Source organism: Eptesicus fuscus, chromosome 20 (assembly GCF_027574615.1).
Source record: "Eptesicus fuscus isolate TK198812 chromosome 20, DD_ASM_mEF_20220401, whole genome shotgun sequence".
Classification (NCBI taxonomy): domain Eukaryota; kingdom Metazoa; phylum Chordata; class Mammalia; order Chiroptera; family Vespertilionidae; genus Eptesicus; species Eptesicus fuscus.
In genome coordinates, this window is record NC_072492.1 from 32,145,621 (window position 1) to 32,167,481 (window position 21,861).

A 21,861-nucleotide genomic window follows, 5' to 3' on the forward strand; every position below is an offset into this window, starting at 1 on the left:
CCTCAAATGAGTTCCTCTCTACTTTTCTGAGGAGTAACCTGATATCGAATGGATTATTAACTAGTCTTTGGGAAAAAGTAATTTTGGCCTGATTTAAAAGGTATTTGCTACCAATAGATTGGAATGACTGTGGCAAGCCAATTTAGATGGTAAATAAATCAGAGTAATCAATTTGATCATGCTGCAACCTAGTTATTTTAGATACTAACTGCAGCCGAAGTAGTATTTTCATCATAGATAAAATGGAATCATTGACTTGTTTTCAGGACACCCTGTGAAAATCATTTAAAGCTATTTTGATAAAAAGAGCCTATGCATAATGTTAGTCTGATATGTTTTAATGCACTTATATGTTCTTTAAATGAAAGTAATTATCTTGAAGTTTGGAGGGAAACGAATTCAAGATACACGTTAGTGAATTTTATTATTAGGAAAAATACAGAGTTTCTGTGAAGATTAAATAAGATTTCTTAAACATACAACCTATCATGTAATAAACATTGAATAAATGCTTTTATTCTTGTCATTTTTAACTTAGATAAAATGGAAACATAGTCTTGAGAAAAGTATTGAAAAGCCACCAAATTGAAAATATAAAGAGCATTTTTAGAAAAAATATAAGTTGTATTACAGTGAATTTTATTAGATTAAAAAGTCTAGTAGATGTGTGGTAGTCTAAGCTCCATCAGTCCTAAATTAGATACTTCTATTTTAATTTCCATATGGATAAAGTACCTTACCAAATACTTTTAAAGCTAAATAAAAATGTAAATGAAGACTTTTAAACTCTTTGGAATACTAACACTAATGCTAATTAAAGTAGGTCTGGACCTCATTCGAGTACTGTTTCTAATTCAGATGCTCTAGTTTTTTAGGTTGAAGGTTTATTCAGTGGTAGAAGTAGCTCCCATTGCTCTCCCTGTAGCCTTCCAGACAAAAAGTAAAGGATGTTAGTCAGTTACTACTTAATTCAATTTAGATAACTTCAGGTATCATGAGTCAGTATTATTAAAGAAAACCAGAGCCAGACAGTAATTAAAGTGGTAAAGAGGGATTTTACTCAGGAAGTATTGCAATAGGGAAAAAGAGAGCTCAGTTTAGAATTGGATTCAATTCTGAAATACAATAAAGACAGTTAAGGATTTATAGCCAAGAAGCAAGGAAGGGAAGGCAGCAGTGGATGGAAAATTAGCAAGAGGAGACATCAAGGATAGGATTTTTGCTAAACCAATTTAACAGAATTTTTGCTGAAGGAAGGACAGAGTGATCAGCTATCAGGGTGGGGTGATTCTCACTAAACTGACTTAGTAGGATTCTTGCTACAACTTGGCTAGACTGTAGGCTTGAATATAAGACCCAAGGATGAGGCATAGTGGAAAACAGGGCTCAGAAGGAGCCTGACAAAGTTTTATTAAGAAGAGAGGCTTTGTCAGTATGTATATTTTGAGCACTTGCATGTCAACATGTATTATCAAATAAAGAATCCTTTCGTGATGTTTACACACATGGGATTTGGATAGTGCCATACTGTTAAGAGTCCAGGCCTTCCAGTAGGACAAAGAACTATGTTAAAATTCTACACTCATTCATTTGTAAGCTTTATGTCTGGATAATATGTAAGTAAGAATAATAATACCTTAGAGTTAAGTGAAATACAGAAATGTTTGTAGAGCGTTTCTCTATGTGCCTAGCACTTGTTGTGTCGAACATGGTTTGCCAGTTAAATACATTTTTTTTGCTTTAAATAAATTTGCATCATCTTACTGTGATCATCTCATATTTATTAGAAACTCCGATTAATAGTTACCATTTCTTTGTTTAATTAATAAATAAATTTTTGATAGATAAAATCTTTCAAAATGGAAGTCTATATGGGGAAAAATAAAAGGAATCCTAACGGGTGGAAAAGTTGGTAATCACTTGGTTAGTAATTGCTGATATCATGTGGGGGAAGAAGAACATTTTTTCCTACACTTCTGGCTTCTTTTGGCTGATCTACTAAGTAAATCTACAAGAGATAGATTAACAAGAGAAAATAACCAAATTCAATTACATGCATATGTATCAGAACCCCACGTACATAAGAAAGTCAGAGACCCCACATACATAAGAGGTTCAGAAACAGAAAGGTAAAATGGAGCATATATGGCATCATGAGCCAAGGCACAAGGTAAGAAGAGCCTTGGGGCTTTGGAGGGGAGGGCGATCATTTGCAAATGATAAGAACAGGTGTTCTGTAATTAGAAATATGCCCTTCCTTCTACATAGGTCATAAGTTATTTCTGGTAATGGCTCTTATTATGGGTAAGGCCCCAATTTAAATTCTTCTAGATAGTTAAGGGAGGGGCAGAAGTTTCACCTGAACCTACAGGGTCTCAATTGCCTACAGCTTAAAATAATTCACATGCCAAATGGCACATCTTGGGGAGGCCTGTTCTGAACCCCTTAAATCCCTTTTAGCTAGTATGTGGTGGTTCTAAGAGTTGGGCATCACTTTTTAAAATTAAATTTATTGGGGAGACATTGGTTAATAGGATCATATAGGTTTCAGGTGTGGATTTCTATGTTATAAGATCTGTATATTGCAATGTGTGCCCACCACCCAAGTCAAATCTTCTCCTGTCATCATAATAGGTCCCCTTACCCCTCACCCCCACCTCCTTTCCTCTGGCAACCACCACACTGCTATCTGTGTTCATGCGTTTCTTTTATATCCCACATATGAGTGAAATCATATGGTTCTTAGCTTTTTCTGACTTACTTCACTTAGCATAATATTCTCAAGGTCCATCTATGGGGTTATCCCTTTTTTATTTTTTATTTTTATTGATTTCAGAGAGGAAGGAAGAGAGAGACAAAAACATCAATGATGAGAGAGAATCATTGATTGGCTGTGCAAGGCGCCTACTGGTGATCAAGCCCGCAACCCGGGCATGTGCCCTTGACCGAAATCAAACCTGGGACCCTTCAGTCTGCAGGCCAACGCTCTATCCACTGAACCAAACCGGCTAGGCATGGGGTTATCACTTTTAAATGTGGAAAATACCATGATGGTTACAGAAAAAAAGAAAATCCTTCTTTGTTCATGCTTCCTCTGTGATCTTGCCCAGAAAACTCACCATGATTTTATGCCACAGTTTCTAGAAGTCTGTTTTTATACTTAATTGATCCTGTCTTCCCTACTTGCTTATCTGCCCACCTGCTGGAATTTGAGCAGTTTACAAAGTGTCAAATGTTAGATGTAAAGATTAAATAATATTGGTCCTCAGAAATACTTCTCAGTCACAACACATCATGAAAGGCAAGTAAGTAAATATCCATGATTCACAAGAAATCCTCTTAGTGATTCTCCAAATAGGAAGTAAATTATAGTATGTGATTATATAATGCTTAGCTTTTAATATATATTCACATCATAAAATAGAACTTATTATAATGCTAAACCATATTTTCCCTCATTATAGAAAATGATATATTTAACCCATAAGAATAATAAATATGTGGCATGAAAGAATATTCTCTCACTGATGAATATATATTATAGTGACAATGCTGCCCACGTAAGAGAACAGTGAAATAAATAAATTTACCTTATTGCTTTTGCTTTACTTTATATCGGAACATTTCATGAAATATGTGGTGGTAGGAAAGAAATATCCATTGATATGATATAAACAATTTCATATAGCTGTCATTTTCAACCTATGTGCTACAATCGTTTTTGCAATACCTGGCTATTTAGTCAGAGGCACTGACTTTATTTCCCTTAGATTATCAGATTAAAAAATAAGAGAGAGAGAGACAACAGCTAACACAACAATAGCTGTTTGGTGTGAAAGAATAAAAATTATACCATTTTTTTGTCATATCGGCAAAAAATATATTTTTTATGGTGCCGCAGAATTTTAGTAATTAGTTTATGTGTGCTACAAGACCAAAAAAAGATTGAAATCACTGTCATATAGAATTGTTCTGTCTCAATAGATGAATAGCACCAGTGGACCATATGCTTCAGAAGCCTACTGAAAGTTCACAGCCATGTCTAGAATACTGCAGAGTACCATTACCACTGCTAAATCCGTACATTAACCCTAGCTCCCCTTCTCCCACGGTTCTTTTTTCAAGCTATCCTGCTGTCCACTGGAAGGGAAGGGACTCTTCTGGATTCCTGGGAGGTGAGGAGAAACTGTGACAACAGAAAGGTTCCCCATACCCTATAGGGAAAGGCCTTCAGACACATGGGATGGAACACTAACCCCGTCTCACCGGTGATTAACACAAGTCATTTCCTTGATCATGAGTGAAGGCTATTCACATTTTCAGGAAGTTAGTGTCTCTTGAACCTTTCTGCATCTAGAAGGAATATAGAAGGTAGTATGTCTCTTGTTGAAATTGATACCTATTCTGTAGGCTATTATATTAGTTAATCAATTGATAGTTCTGTAGTTTTGGTGTATCTGATACTGCCATCTGAATGAAAGGCATTCAGTCAGGTTTTGAATATCTCTAAATATTTAAAAATAACTTTTCTGATATCTTACATTCTAGACAGTTCCTTCCTTACCACTGTCTAAATTTACCATTTAACCCAATAAATTATGAAGATAAAGCAGGCACATATACAGTATTATTAATATTTTCAGTTATATTAATTGCAGTGTTTTGTTAGTGACTACTTGCTGTATTTTGCAATATATATTCATTCATACAGCTCTGATAGGAATTCAGAAGAGAAAAATCTGAGAAGGAATCACTAAGAGAGGAGTTTATAGCTTTACAGCATGAGGAGCTTACAGGTTTTTAAAATAAATCGTTCCCAGAATTCATGTCACAGCTCCTTATATGGTGCTGCTTTTTTCCTCTCAGTTGCTATGACAACAGCAGCACTGCGCCATTCATCAGCTCTGGACCTGGGCTGTATTGCTAGCCTTCCATGTTACTCCTGAATGTTAAGAACATCCGTGAATCATTCACTATGTTAGTGCTGCGCCATTAGAAACCTCAGAACCAGTTCTTCCATCAGTTTGCTCTAACAGAAGGGTAAATTAAACTGCGTCACAGAGAAATATTGTATAAAAATACTTCCTTTTTCCTAAGGGAATCATACAATCTGTATTTGCTGCAGTAGTCTGAAAGGATAAGCTTATGTCAGGCAATCTAATGAAAAGAACTCGTCCGTGTAATTTGTCTTGAAATCATTAGCTGTTCAAGACAAATACCACATTGCATCTCTGGATCCAAAAAGAAGCAGGTGAGGTTGTTAGGGTTCTGAGCTCCTTTGGGAGCATCACTTATGCTTTGGGACCATGATCAACATTTGCTGTAAGAAGTATCACCTGTAACACACAGTAAGTTCTGGGCATTGTGAAGAGCTGAGTGCCGAAGATTCAAGCGTGGATCATTACTGATGTGTCAGTTCTGATAACAACAGGACGGTGAAGAAGAAGAAGCCTTTCAGGTTTTCAGGAGAAAAGACTAAAAAGTATTGACTAACGAGGAAGATAAACTAAAGCCTGTGAGTATGATGAGTAGAGTATTTGTGTGTTACATGGATTTTTGAGATGCGAGGCCTACTTTGAGCTTTGTAGAAAAAGAAACACAACCTAAGAGAATTTGACATAGTTTTCAGGGAAGCCATTAAGAAATGCCTTTAAGCATATATATTTAATTTTGTGTTCTTTTACTTTTATGTGTGTATGTATGAACATTTAGAAATAGTTTCCTACTTTTAAAAATATTTCATTGTGAAGAAAGCTGTTAATTCAGTTTTTTAATGTAAATGTGAAGGTCATATTGCTTTTTTTGTTAGTTGTGATTCCAGAATAGATTTTTACTTCCTATTGCAATAGAAGTACACTTTTAAAGAATAGTGTGGAAACCTAGAATTTTTGGAAGCATGCTTCTTTAATACATTAAGCCTTTTTCATTAACTGCAATGCTTACAAATGAATGTACTTGCATAACTTTAAGGATTTATTAACTTAACATTATTTGCTACTTATGTTGATTTATATTGTCTGTTTTCCCAGTTGAGAAAGGTTAACTAGAGTTTTTCCATTTTTGTATTTTCAGACCATTCGGAAATGATCAATTTAAGATAAATTGAATTTATAGATTGAATTTTCTTAAAAGACTGTTCATTTACTGGCTTTTAATTTCTCTTTCTAGTTCTGGCTGTGGTAACTTAGAAATGTACTAAAAGTAGGAACTTGGTTTTTCAAAATTAGAATATTTAGAATGATCTTTAGCCACTCACAAAGAAAAAGGCATTTTATCTAGGCTTTTTCAGTTATTTATCTTCCTGAATTCCTCTTCTTAAATGCATTTTGTTCAGAGAAGATATACTTTAGGGTATAACTGGGTTCCTTTAATTTGTACAATTAGGGAAAAATACTTTGCTACTTCATTATTACTGCATTTTGATTTATATTTCTTACATTCTTGAGATCTTAGTCTATAGAGCTGTACATATGACTTTGCTCAATATTTAAGAAACCTTTGAATAGGGAGAATTAATATATTAAAGGATAATGAAAGTACTAATCACTTATACTTACTGTCATATGTCATTTAGTAAAAGGATTTTACTTTTATTTGAAAGCCTTGTAAGTAATAGATTGAATGTTCACATTTTAACCATTATGCAAGAAAATATGAATTTTAAAATTTATGTATATTTAATAACTATACATTGTAAGTTAACACTTTTTTATTACTAGTTTTTCCTTATAAATGCATATGTATAAAGAATTTTGTATTCCATTACCTCTGGCACCATAATTCTTATTAATAGTAAAAGAGACTGATTTGAGCACTTTTTAAAAAAACAGTTATATTTTTAATAATAGGTTTATTCATTTTAAAGAATCTTCCTTGGCACATCCTGTGTTGTTGTTTTTTTTTAATGTTTGGGGCCTTACCCAATAATATATTCCTGAAATGTTGTATATAAGCATATTTGTTTGTTTGTATCTTGTCTAACTTAAAATCTACTAGTGAAGCTCCCTATTTTGAGAGATTCTGCAGTAAGTTGATTTGGTGAATCTGTGTATTATATACTGTACTCTTACTTTAGGTTTTCTTAAAGTAAGAGCCATCTGGTTTGTTCAATATATAAAGATTCAAGTTGCAGATTTAACTGGCAATGTTCTGTGAAAAAATTAAGCCTCCTACTTTGGACTTATAATTTAACCCCTTAATTTCAAAAGAGTTTGACGTCTTTAGGTTTACTTTCTGAAATCCCTTGAAGTCTTTCCAATATTATTAATATAATAGACAACTGGGTAAAATCTTAGTTGATAGGAGGCATTGCTTTTATTTGGGAGGAAATAAGTTAATGAATAAATAATATATAACATTTATAAGTATAAAAGGCTTTAGTTTCTTCCTTGGTTTAACTAAAACTTGAACATATCATCCAATAGCACTTCTGAATATCTAAAAATTCATTAATACTGCTAATATGCTTTTAGTAGGAAATAGGTGCCTCCTTTCTGTCAGAATCTGAATTCCTGTCAGAATCTACATTAAGACCAAAAGTTTCACAATGATGATAAATTATTTTAAAACAGTGATTTCTAGTTATTTTTTTCTCATGGGAATCAGTCAATATTTCTATTATAAATGTGTCTTCTTTATCACTCTAATGTTCTCAAGCAAAACCTTTTAACCACTTGTGAGCTTTGTAACTTAGGACATGTTAACCTCTGAAGTTTCTTTTCTATAACATTAATGAAATAATGCCTTATTGTGTCATTGTAGGCATTAAGAAAGATAATATTTATTAGGGATCTAGTATAATACTTATCACAAAGGAAACATTCTCTAAGTAATAACTCTCTTCTCTACCCTTCCTCTTCATTGGCCTACTTCAGTGGTTCTTGGACTTTTCCTAGGGAGTATCTTCAGGACAGAGGAATTTGAATACATACCAAAGGGATATGGGAGGTAGCCTAAAGGGGCATCAAAGCAAACCTGGATATTTTTTACATATATATTAGGGTCAGAGAAATTTGAATGCATATGAAAGGAGTGCAGGATGTAGCTTAAAGGGACATCCAAAGCAAACCTAGATGTTTTTGGAAGTCATATTTTTTTCTTTTAAAGTAGTCTACATTCCATCAAATGTAATTGAAAAGTAAAAAAATATTTTTAAAAATAGTCTACTTTTTACAGTTTTATTATTTCAAAAAAGAAATCTTTAAAACTCACTCTTCAGGAAAATATACTACCAATATGTATGAATTCCCAAGTTTAAGACATACTACTGAGATCTCTTGGTCTGGGTATTATTTTTAGGAAATAAAGATCCTGAAATAAGTATATATTTCTCTGGAGAAATAGATTGGGAATTAAAAAACAGGGATGAAAAATGAATCTAATTAAAGGTAGAAGGCTTACTCTGTTCAAAAGAGTGAGTAGTGGTAGGGAGCTGGGGTCAAGCTGTAGTGGGATGAGAAAGGAAATAACTTTATGAGAGAAATGAAAAAGAATGATGATGAAGAAACTAACAGTTTAGCATTTTTTTTTTTTAAATATATTTTATTGATTTTTTACAGAGGGGAAGGAAGAGGGATAGAAAGCTAGAAACATCGATGAGAGAGAAACATTGACCAGCTGCCTCCTGCACATCCCCCACTGGGGATGTGCCCACAACCAATGTACATGCCCTTGACCGGAATCGAACCTGGGACCTTTCAGTCCACAGACCGACGCTCTATCCACTGAGCCAAACCGGTTTCGGCCAGTTTAGCATTTTTAAAGCTGTGAGAAGTCCTGCAATAAAGGAACCTATTTAACTGTTTAATCTAGTATCTCTAAAACTTATTTGACAACAGACACTTTGTTTTTTCTTACATAACAACTGCAAAATCATGTGCAACAAGTAAGTGTTCCAAGGAGCACACTTAGGGAAATAAGTGACTAACGGAGGTTATGGATTTAGAAGGAAAGAAGAATGGATAACTGTGCAGAGCAAAGTTTGACAGCAATCATCTTGGCACTCCAGAAGATTATGGAAAAGTTACATTTTGCTCAAATTCCCCAGATAAATTTGAACTTTAATATTTTAAAGAATAGTATGGTGTGTGTTTTTAAGTGGGGGGAAAGATTGCATTTACCATGTGGATTAGAAAGTGAAATGATAAATAAGGTGACTAGTAAAAACTTGAAGCAAGAGGACAGGATGCATTCAAATGGTGAATACATCAGTTTGTCTGGAACATAAAGGATTCTGTGGAAGGTAAAACCGGGAATGGATTGAGGAGGCCTTTGGGACAATGGTAAATTGAGATGGTAGCAGTGGAAAGGGTACAAGGAGAAAAAGATTTTAAGGAATAAGCATAAGCAAATAGAATGTAGGAATATGGGAGATCTGTCAAAGATGTTTCTAATACTTTAAGAATGGGAATTGATGGCCTGCACAGGGTTCCTGGGCTTCTTGATTATGAAACGTAGTCTTTTACAGATTTGAGAAATTAGCCATTATTCAGATACTTTTTCACCCCCGTTTTCTCTTTTTCTGAGACTCTAATTGCATACACACACACACACACACACACACACACACACACACACACACACCCTTGGGATATCATCTCACAGGTCCTGAGGTGGGTTTTTTTTTTCTTTTGCTCTTTGTTCTCTGTTGTCTTCAGATTGGATAATTTTCACTCAGCTATTTTCAAATTCACTTACTCCTCTATCATTTTAAACTATTTTCGATTTACTATATAGTATGTATGTATATGTATGTGTGTATACATACATATATACAAACACACTATATACTGTTATTTAAATTGTCATGTTTAAACATTTAAATACTATGCTGTTAAATCCATTCAGTGACTTTTTATTTCAGCTGTTTCATTTTTAAGTTGTAGAATTTCCATTTGTTTCTTTTTAATAGTTTCTATTTCTCTGCTGAGATTTCTCCCTTTTTTTAATTAAGAGAACATATTACTTTACCTCACTGAAAATAGTTATAATAATTGCTTTAAATTACTTATTTGCTAATTATAATATCTGGAGTGATCTCCATCTTTTCTAATGATAATGGGTCGTGTTTTCCTGGTTCTTCATATATTAAGTAATTTTGTATTGTATCCTGGACATTTTATTTAGTGGATACTCTGGATTTTGTCATATTTCTTCAAAAAGTGTTAATATTTTTCTTTTATCAGGCAGTTAACTTGATCTCTTGGGCATCATTTCAGTTCAGTTCTGCCTCATGCATGGTTTAGGAATCAGCCAGAAGTTTGAGCAGAGTTTATACACAGAAATTGGGTTCCTTCCTGTAGTTCTCTCCTTTTTGGAAATCTTCCTCCCTTCACTTTTCAGTGGTTGTTGTTGCCACAAGACTAGAAAAACTAGGTTTTCTTTTGGAATTTTAATGACTCCATGCACTGCTGACTATGGTCTGCATATATGCCAAAAAATGGGACACTCATCCCAGTCTGGTCTTTTCTCTTGCAACTGTCAGCTTTCCTCCAGACTCTGTCTACTGTTCAATCTCCAGGGCCTTGAGGTAGTTGTTTTTTATATTTTGTTTAGAGTTTATAGTTGTTTTCTGTGAGTGGATCCATCTGGTAGAGAAGCTTTCTAGGCTGTACAGAAGCAGGACCCTATAGGATTTTGAGATTTTTGTCTTTCATAAATACTGACACTTTCTCAAAAGTTACTTGTTTCTAACCATAGAAATATGTGTGTATTAGAGAACCAACATTTAGCTTTAATGCTAAGTTTTTCATATTTTATTGATTTCAGAGAGAGAGAGAGAAAGAGATATCAATGATGAGAGAGAATCATTGATTGGCTGACTCTTACATTCCCCCTACCAGGGACCAAGACCCCCACCCTGGCATGTGCCCTGACCAGGAATCGAAGTGTGATCTCCTGGTTCATAGGTTGACATTCAACCACTGAGCCACACCCGCTGGGCTGTGCTAGATTTTATAGAAACTCTGACTTTAGTGTTCTTTCCTTTACCATTTATTGTTCCATACTTACATGTTTTCACTTTACCATACATCCAATGAGGTACATTCTTAAAATAATAGAAAGCATAAGAAAAATTTATGAACTTTTGAGATTTGCTTTCATTCCTCTTGACTGTATTGTGTAATACTGCTTCTACTTCCATCCTACTACCAAGATTTTTTCCCTCATATTTAAAGAATGTAATATGGTGAATAGAGCAATGTGTTTTATTAGTTTAAAAACCAAGAGTGAGAGGAGTCTAATGAAAATAAAGACCTCTGTGTTAAATCAGTCTACTTTTTGCATATTTATAGATCACCCTCTCACTGACATAAAACTAAGAAGAGTAAGGCAAATAGTACTTCATTCCTTTGTGTATTTAAGAAAAGCCAGAATAAAAATTCCTGCTTCTACCTCTATATCCCCCATATACTCTTTTCCACCACCACCCCTGCAGTCACCACACTGTTAGTCTGTGTCCACAAGTTCTTTCTCTTTTTTCTTCTTTTATGCTCAATCCCTTTACCCCCTTCCCTCCTTATATTCTTCCCCATTCCTTCCCAGTCAGATAATCCCAGAGTTTCAGAGAAATGAAAAGCTATTTGTCCTGTTACAAAGACTGGGAGTTTCTGACAGATATTCTAAGGTTAAAGAATGTGATTCTTTACCCATAGTTAAGGGGTGGTGAAGTATTCTCTGTCGTGAGTTCCTTATAAGACTAGAGGCCCGGTGCACGAAATTCTTGCATGGGTGCGGTCCCTAGGCCTGGTTGGTGATCGAAGCATGAGCATCTGGCGTGGAAGGGTAGGTCCCAGCTGACCTCTGGGCCCTGGACAGCACCTGAGCCCCTGGGCCCCCATGCGCCCCCCTCCGCCTGAGTCATGGCGCCTGTGTCCCCATTTGGAGATGCGGTGAGCACAGCCAGATGCTGCGGGCTGGGGCCTCTGGGCCGCCCAGTGGTGCCGCACGGAAGCCAGGCGGGCAGCATACTCTCTCCTGGCCGGCCTCGCAGACCGGCTCCTGTGCGAACCCATGGGGAGCCCGACTGGCCCCTGTGGTCCTGGCAGCTGTGGCTCGGCTCACCCGGAAGAGTCCGGGTGCAGGATAGGCTCCTCACAGGTACCTGGCACGTGAGCGCGGAGGCTTTCCTGGTGTGTGAGCCCTGGCATGCTGGGGGAGGGTAGCAGGGGGAGTGAGAGCAAGCTTGGCGAACACCCTGCATTCTCACTGCACCTCTGTCCTCGTCATGCCTGCCCCCAGGTAGCCACTGAGAGGTCACAGCCCCACACCCAGGTGCTGCAGAAGGTTGGTTGCTGCCACCCACTCCCAGTTCCCAGTCCCAGCCTGGGGCCTGGCCCCAATCGGGCGATCAGGGCATGCCAGCTGCTGGTTACTGACTACAGGGCGATGGGTGGGGCGATCGGGTCCCCACTCGCGCCCACCTTGGCCTGGCGCCTCCCGCTCACCTGCTCCATCCCGCTGTGGTCCCACTCTCTTCAGGGTCCATCAGGGTTGGCAGCGCCTCCACCGCTGCCCGCTACCAGTGCTGCGCCACCGACGCCCTGCCATGTTCCGTGCTGCTCTTTGGTGGTCAGCGCACGTCATAGCAAGCGGCCAAACTCATGGTTGAGGGGACAGTTTGTTTATTAGGCTCTTATTATATACTACAAGCCCAGCACGCGATTCGAAACCACGCGGTGCCGCCCACCCTCAATTTGCCAGTCCGGCCCTGCCTCCCTCTCCAGCCCTTGAAGTAGCTACGACCACTGCTGATCAGGCTCTCCCCCAGCCCAGGTCCCTGCCACCCCACCCCCGACGCTGCACGCACAACCTCCTCCTGTTCGGTCAACCCGTTATGGTGTCCCGGTTAATTAGCATATTTCTCTATCATATATATATATATATATATATATATATATATATATATATATATAGAGAGAGAGAGAGAGAGAGAGAGAGAGAGAGAGAGAGAGAGAGGGGGGGGGGGGGGATTAGTAGCATCTGCACATTCCAAAAATAAGCCAGGAAGTTAATGGTCCTTCACAGTTAATCTTTGAAAATGTCTCAGTAGTCATTTTTGCCCATAGGACAAAGACTTATTTGTTGTAATTTACCCTTTTAGGATTTCATTACAGTCTGGCATAGTGTTTATGTTTATGCAGATTGCAGCAGATTTTTGTCTCCCACATTGACTGCCCAGGATCTTCTTCATTTTACTTTCCTGATGTCTTGAAACAGAAAAAAAAAAAAAAGAGGCTTTTCATTTCTTTCCTTAATTTTTAACTTTTTTCTCTCTTTGTTAACCTTAGGCCTTTTGGGTCTGCCTCTTAGAAATCAATTTGGAGTTATCAGTAAATGATGGCTGACCATTATTTACATGCTAGTATCCAAGGTTATTTCTTTTAGTTCATAAGTATATGTAAATCTATTTTTTCCCAAGGAAGTTTATGTTACTGTACTTAGCATATTTTCAGCCATTATTGAGAACTGATGCAAAATGGAAAACAGTAATGTGATGGCATTGTATATCATTCTTAAAACACTGTTCTAAGATGATTAATCTACAGTTCCTACATTCAAAGAGCTTATCTGGCCCTAGCCTGTTTGGCTCAGAGGATAGAGCCTGCGGACTGAAGGGTCCCAGGTTCGATTCCGATCAAGGGGACATGTGGTCCTCAGTAGGGGGCATGCAGGAGGCAGCCAATCAATGATTCTCATCATTGATGTTTCTCTCTCTTTCCCTTTCTCTCTCTGAAATCAATAAAAAAGAAAAAAAAGAAAAAGTTTGGTAGGGTTTGATGATTTAGACAATAATAGAGGGGGGGTAAAATTTATATTTCAAATTTATAATACCAGAAACCTGAATCCAATGTCATATAAAATGTTCAAAAAAGAATGAGCTACTAGCTTTCTCATATATACCTCTTTTCCAACATGTACCTTTCCCCATTATACATATGAGAGGACCTGTCCTAGTATTCTTGTTATAATACATATTCCTCTAAAGAAAATAACTTCATCTAGCCATAACTGGTTTGGCTCAGTGGCTAGAGTGTTGGCCTGCGGACTCAAGGGTCCCAGGTTCGATTCCAGTCAAGGGCGTGTACCTTGGTTGCAGTAGGGAGTGTGCAGGAGGCAGCTGATCAATGTTTCTAACTCTCTATCCCTCTCCCTTCCTCTGTGTAAAAAATAAATAAAATATATTAAACAAAATAACTTCACCTATTAAGTAACATTTATCCTTTTGGGTACAAGGGATAGGGAGATAGAACGGAGACAAGACATGTGAGTAGATTACTCTTCCAGTTTGCTATCATAAATCATCCCCTCTTGATACCAAATATTTTTATTAGCATCTTAAAATTTACTTTGTATATGTCCATGTTTTTTCATTTACCTATCATATCATCATTATCATTTACCAAAAACAACAACATCTAGTATTGAGTACATTTTATGTACAAGGCACTATGCTAATTCCTTTACAAAGATGAGTTCATTTCAGTCCTTACAATAATCTTGGGAGATAAGTGGCATAGTATTGTTATGATTACATAGGCTTACTTAGTTTAGAGATGTACAGAACATCTTATTGTGTATATTATGGTTGATCCATAAATCCAAGGTCCCGATTTTCTTTTATTTTAAAATATATTTTTATTGATTTCAGAAGAGAGAGAGAGAAAGACAGAGAGCGAGAGAGGGCGGGGGGAGGGAGAGAGAAAAGAGAGAGAGAGAAACATAAATGATGAGAGAGAATTATTGATTGGCTGCCTCCTGCACACCCCCTACTGGGGATCGAGCCTGCAACCTGGGTATGTGTCCTTGACCAGATCGAACCTGGGACCCTTCAGTCTGCAGGCTGACAGTCTATCCACTGAGCAAAACCAGCTAGGGCTCCAAGGTTTGTATTTTAGTTTGTGGTTCCAGGGGGAGCTCACTCAATAGCCCTCAGTAGCACATTGTGACTACTGAGGCATTTTCAAAGATTAACTGTGAAGGACCATTAACTTTCTGGCTTATTTTTAAAATGTGCAGTTGCTACTGATCCTCTAAATTCAGAATAATAGAATTATTCTATTATCAAAGAATAGTAAATATTAATACAGTATCTTTTTTTAGCCTTATCTACACTTTGCTCTTTAAATTTAATCCTCATAACAACTCTAAGAGGGAGATATGGCTCACATTTTAAAGATGCTGAATCCAAACTTGGAAAAATTGAGTAATTTTTTGAAGACCACATTATATAGGCCATGTAACACAAGTCTCACTTTAAGCCCTTTCTTTTCATCATGATCTTCATTTCTTTATTCTACTATTAGAAGCCCAGTGTACAAAATTAGTGCATGGGCAGGGTCCCTAGGCCTGGCCAGCGATTAGGGCCGATCGAGGCCTTTTGGGTGCTGACTGGGGCCTTCCTTCCCTGGCTGCCGTCAGGAGCCTTCTTTGGTTCCACACCACCCCCTGGTGGTCAGTGCACGTCATAGCGAATGTTTGAACTCACGGTCTCCCAGTCGAACTTCCAAGGGGACACTTTGCTTATTAGCCTTTTATATATATAGATTTTCCTTATAATTTCTCATAGGTGTCTGGTGAGAAGATATGAATTGTAGATATTTCTGTTTAAAGGTGCTAGAGAACATACATTTTTTCCTTTAATTTAAGATGGGGATATATTGACTGAATTTTATTTAAAAAATATTTGTATTGATTTCAGAGAGGAAGGGAGGAGAGAGAGATAGAAACATCAATGATGAGAGAGAATCATCGATTGGTTGCTTCCTGCATGCCCCCCAATGGGGATCGAGTCCACAACCTGAGCATGTGCCCTAACTGGGAATCAAATCGTGACTTTCTGGATAATAGATCAATGCTCAGCCACTGAGCCACGTCAGTTGGACAGCTAATTTTTAGAACATTTACAAGTGCAGCTAGCCTCATTCCTTACAGTCCTATCACATGTATGCTCCATATTATTACATAAATGACATATGTAAATATGTTATCTATTTATATGTTACATATATAAAATTTGTTTGAGACATTTCATATTTTGAGGAGGCGAGAGTCATTCAATGAGGAAAAACTGTGGCTAATGTTCACTTTTATATTAGAGATACAACTCTTAGTGTAAAATGTTGCTCAGTGAATTCACTTGCCACCTTTAGGGTCTAAGTATTCCTTTCAAAAGCTGTATATTAAAAAGACAAGTCATTAGTCATTTTAGCTGCTTTTATTGGCATTAATATTTTATATGAAATATAGGAAAGATCAGATGCTCTGAAACTTTAACAGAGGTATGTAGGGTTCTGATAATTTTTAATTGCATTATATTTGTTTCTTATATTTTCCAATTTCTATGATGATATGTTTATGTGGTATTTTAAATTTAAATGTAGTTATATAACATAGCTACTAGTACTTTAAACTCAGAAGTTGGCCTGACAAATATATAGAATTGCTCATATCAGTAAACCAATAAACACATAAGCCAACATACCAACAATTTTAAACTCCTTTCATATTATTAAAAACTTAGTGCTTCTTCAGATATGTGGAAATGAAACCTAATACCATTAATCTAATTGTCATTGGAGTATCATTAGCATATTTTAAAAGGCTTTTCTGAACTCAGATTATTGATTTATATATGCAAAGATATTAAAGTAGGTAATTGAAATCTATACTGCCTTATTTTATCATTTTATCTCATATACCCTGAGTTTTGCCATTCACCACTATAAAGAGATGACATGATATGAGTTGTATGCTGCAGTAATTTGCCTTTTTCTTTGTAATAGCATGTGTAGGTAAACAAAATATCAGTTTCATGAAATGAAAAAATTTCTATTTAATTTATTCAAAATGCCACTGAAGTTGTCTTGTAGGAATGTCCTAAAAGTTATTACAATAATTTTTTGTAGTAATTCTTTCTTTGGAGCACTATGTTAGTCTCCACCTTTATTGCTTGTATGGTCTATCTTTATATAAATGTGTCTAGTATATCCTTTGTGTAGTACAACATAGTTGCATGAAAATAGAACTTTTGTAGGAGGAATAGACTTACTCTTGAATTACCTTGGATATGACTTTGAATCACCAATTTTGTTAGGCCTTAATCACCAAATGTATGAAAGACATAAAGAGATTATTTAATGCCTCCAAAAATATATAAATAAACATAAATAGTTAATTCATTTAACAAATATTAGTACTTGCTCTGTGGTCCACACTAAGGCTACAGCAATATATAAGACAAAGTTTCTGCCTTTTGTCAGAACCATATTATACATATGTTTGTGTATAATAAACATCTGGAAAAGACGAATTAAAACACCACGAGATACCTATTCCCACTGTGATGGAGTGACCAGTATTGGACTTGCTCTCCCACTAGAAACAACAGATTTCAGAAACTGGACATTTGACAGTATGGTGAAGTGATCCCTGAGAGAAAAGATGGAGGAGTAAACTAGGTCAGCTCTGGCTTTTTGCCTGAAGTATTCTCCTGATGGTGGGGAACTCAGAGAGTGACAGTCTTGTTGAACTGAGAAAACAGAGATCAGAAATTAATGAAGCAAGGCAACTGGAATTTACAGAGTATTGAAGAATAGAGAGCTAAGCAGAAAGAGAACTACAAAATTATCCTTAGAGCCTTTAACTTAATAATGAGTTGCACATAGGTGGGTGGGACTCCATGAGACTAGAGAAGCTCTAAACTGAACAATTCCTAGAGTTCCCACAGGAACGGGGGGTCGGGGGGGGGGGTGTTTTTTGTTGTTGTCGTTTGTTTGTTTTTCCATTCAGACCAGCCACAGTGTGTAGAGATCTTATTAAAAGCATCAGGAACATTCAGTAGAAATCCAAGAAAGGACACATTTTGGTAGCAGAGCTCAACTAGCCTTAGACTAAAAAGTTACCCCACATCTGCCTAAGCAAAGCTTTAAAAAGGCTCAAAAGGATCCGACTGATCCACTAGTGACTTACATGCCTTTGAGGGTCAGAAAGCAGCTGCCTAGCCTTCCTGGGGAAAGTAAAGAATAAAGAGATGTTGACTTCTTTTGTTAATGCATCCTTCAAATATTGCTGAATGTGGAGGTGCTTGGATACAGCAAAAGTGTCTTTTCTAGTGTTTCATTTTTAACTCAACTATATCCTCGTTAGCATATTTTGTCGGAAACTTTAAATGGAAATAATCCAGTCATTAAAGCTAGAAATTAAATTATTATAGTCTGATTATAATAATGGTGATTTATATAATGTTTGCTTATGAAAGTCTAAGTTAGTGAGGGTATTTATAAGTGTGATTAACATTTATGTTATCCATGAGTGCTTTTTATGAATTTGTATGTCATTCTTATGCAAGGGCCATGCTAATCTTCTCTGTATCATTCCAATTTTAGTACAGTATATATGCTGCCAAAGCGAACACCATGAGTGCTTTCTAAAACATTTATTTTATTAAAACTCTATTTGTAACCCCTGCTTTGCTTTGATTTTTCTACTGTTTCTATTCATGTAGCAAATAATTATTAACTAGTTACCATATGCCAGACACTATTCTAGGCACTATAATCTAAAGCATTATATTTGTTTTTATTTACAGATATAATTAATCTATAAAGCATAATAAGTACCATTATATTTGAATGAAAAATTAAATTTAAGCTGATCCTAATTTTTGATGATGCATGTTCGGCTAAGTTAACTTGCTCATTTTGTTACTACTAATAAGTACTAGAACCAAGACCTAAATCTTTGAAATGACTAAGCCCATATTCTGAACCAATATGTATCCTTCCTGTCAATCTCTGCCAGATTCCCAAACTCAATTCTCTTACAGCATAAGAATCATGTTCCCAGTATTGTTTCAGATCACTTCTCAGAGCCCTACTTTCCTGTTATCTCTTACATCACAATAAAATCCCTGTTTGGTTTTAGATTCTTCCTACCCATTTCAATTCAACCACTTCATTTTTCTTTTTTTTTTCTTTGTTTTATTACCTAATAAACCCTTTTGACATAGAATTCTCTTATCCACCTGAATCATCTTATATGCCATTTTTTTAAATAAATAAGTATATTAAAATTCTAGGCAAAATATTATTCCCATCTTCCAAGTTGGCCTTTTATGTTCTCCACCAAGCAGTATTTAAGACTTATTGGACAGTCTGTCATGCTGTTGATTATACCACATGTGTTTGATTGACTTACAGATGACACTAGTCTTCTGTAACTTAGATCAGAGCGACATTATAATCGACCTTACAAAATAATTCAGATTAATTATTGGGCATGTATAGCAGGCGTCCTCAAACTATGCCCGCGGGCCACATGCGGGTGTTTTTGCCATTTTGTTTTTTTACTTCAAAATAACATATGTGCAGTGTGCATAGGAATTTGTTTATAGTTTTTTTTAAACTATAGTCTGGCCCTCCAACTGTCTGAGGGACAGTGAACTGGCCCTCTGTTTAAAAAGTTTGAGGACCCCTGATAGATAGCATGGATGAAGGAGAGATGAAGGCAGAAAAAAAGAATTAAATGTCTGCTATGAGCAAAAGATAACCTCAGTTGGAATTCTCAGAGAAGGGAAAACAGAACTCTACAAGGCGTTGAGCTTCGCAGGTCTTTACGATCCTGATTTTCCTCCTTGACTCCATCTCTTAATTCCTGTATATTACTCAGGTCTCCCTCAACTTCTCTTTTCCTTCTTGAATTTCTTTCTTACATATCTACCCTAAGTTGCTAATTTCTGTCTGTCTGCTAGCCCCAAATTTCATTATGAAAATTGTTAAGATTTTTAGATATATAGAGTCCCTTGAGCAGGGACCAGTGCTGTCCTTGTCAGAACTCAGCAGGTAAAATAGTTATTCTGTTGCCATGACAGTGTATTAATAAAATTCTCTAAAGGACCTAAGAGCTTTCAGAATTAACTTATAATAATTTCTTCTATACTAAACAATATTACATAAATAAATCACTTCATTATTTTTAATTGGTGAGATCATGATAAAAGATTCTAATATTGGCTATTAGAAGCCTGCAGACATGCATATACATCACTTCCGATCTTCATTTGTAATCATGGCTATTAAAAATAGGTTCAGGTATTACATACACTCTTAGCAGAGGTGAGAGTTCTGCTATTTCAAAGCTTACTTTTAGTGGAAAACCATACTGTTAGCACCCTTAGCCTTTGTTGCCATTAGATAGTAACTGGATTTATTTTGGTTTTTAAATAGAAGCTCAAAATGTACTAGTACATGTACACTCTAGGATTTAAAGTGTGAGTTAGTTGTAGGTTTTGAGTACTGGCATATTTCAAAAATATTTTTTAATACTTTATTATTTTTATTCTCTGGAGAAAATAGAGAAAAATTCTGGCCATTATAGTAACAAAGTTCCATATTACTTTTTACAGAATATTTTAGGAATAACTTAGAATTCCTTGTGGATCAGTAATGGAATAATGGGTGAGGATTTTGAAGAACATGCAGAAACTTGAAAAAAGTAATGTGATCTTAGGCACTCAATATCTTAGACACCTATAGTTATGACACTAATTTATAGCATACAAATCAATTTCATATTTAATTGATACTATGCTAAACACTTTCACCCTATTGTAGTTTATTTAATAGAACTTAGTTTGAAAGTACCAAAGCAATCTTCATATTTTTAATTTTAATCAGTAAGTAAAATTTATATGAGCTTTCAATAGGTAAAGCTTTCAATTTGTGAATTATATTTTATATTTCATTCTTTATAAGAATGAATGGATTCCATGGCACAGAAATTACTATTCCATAGACCACATGATTATATTTGTAATTAAATCCTATCTGTTTAGCATCCAGTATCAAACTGGTATGGCCTAGTTAATATCTTAGTCAACTAGCAGTTTTGACTTCTTATGCCAGTAGCTGAACATTCAGGTGATTGATTTCCTTGTTTAGTGAGGTAGATTAATCTTTCTTATGGTATTTATCACAACTGAGTATTATAATAGATATTTGTGAATAAAGAAAACCTTTGATTACAATTATTACAAACAAAATCCTAGAACTTAGTCCTGTACTTTCCTCAGTTAATACCTGTATTTAATGACAATGAAAGACAAAATAAGGAAGCTCTTCACTTTATAAAGAGAGAGAACTAGCTAAAGATTATAAACAGTTACAACTTTTGTTCATAGTTTTGATTATTAGATTTTAGCTTTTCCAGTTTGCTGTGATTTTTTAACAAGACCCATCTCCTCTATGAAGAATGCAATCTTTTTTTTTCTGGCACAAAAAATAGGGTAACCTGATCTGAGTCTGACAGAGTGTGTCGTTCATTTAAGTGCTTCCATCTGTTGCCTGCTGTTCCCCTTACTCATGACCCCTCTATGTTTCTCTTTCCCTTCTCTTTCCCTGTGTTTCTCTTTCCTTTTTCTTTCTTTCTTCCTTCCTTCCTTTCTCCCCACCCCCTTTTTCCTCCCCCTCTCTGTTTCTTTTTTTGTCCTTAGCCCCTCTGAGGAAAGCAAAGTTTGTTGAGAGCCCACGAATTCCAGAATCCGAGCTTGGCTCCCCAACCCTCACTTCAGCTCAGAAACTGGATGTGGATGCATACTGCCCTGGTAAGCATGCATGCAAAGTGTCTGCTTTGAAAGAGGGAGGTTTTTGGATCAGGCCCATCCAGCAGAGCAGTATTCTATATGTATACCATTTATAAAAACATCCATTACCTCTTTCACAACTGATTGCATATTGTCCTTATTAGAACATAGTTTTTACTGAACATCCTTTTGACTATTGATATTAATGAGAGTAAGTATTGAAAAAAATTTTAAAGATAATTTTCAAAATAATTTAAATAATTGTGGTAATAATTAGTTTT

At 36.0% G+C, this 21,861-nt stretch overlaps 1 protein-coding gene and 1 non-coding gene across 2 annotated transcripts in view; one reads left to right on the forward strand and one right to left on the reverse strand.

The window, feature by feature from the left end:
- TANC2 (tetratricopeptide repeat, ankyrin repeat and coiled-coil containing 2) overlaps nucleotides 1-21,861 on the forward strand; it is a 272,846-nt gene that overhangs the window by 110,259 nt on the left and 140,726 nt on the right. Inside the window, exon 5 of the mRNA XM_028157430.2 lies at nucleotides 21,491-21,601. Coding sequence (XP_028013231.2) covers nucleotides 21,491-21,601 — 111 coding nt within the window. The remainder of the gene's footprint in view (nucleotides 1-21,490; nucleotides 21,602-21,861) is intronic.
- On the reverse strand, nucleotides 18,304-18,407 carry LOC114234430 (U6 spliceosomal RNA). The gene has a single exon (XR_003620632.1). It is a non-coding gene; the product is annotated as a U6 spliceosomal RNA (small nuclear RNA).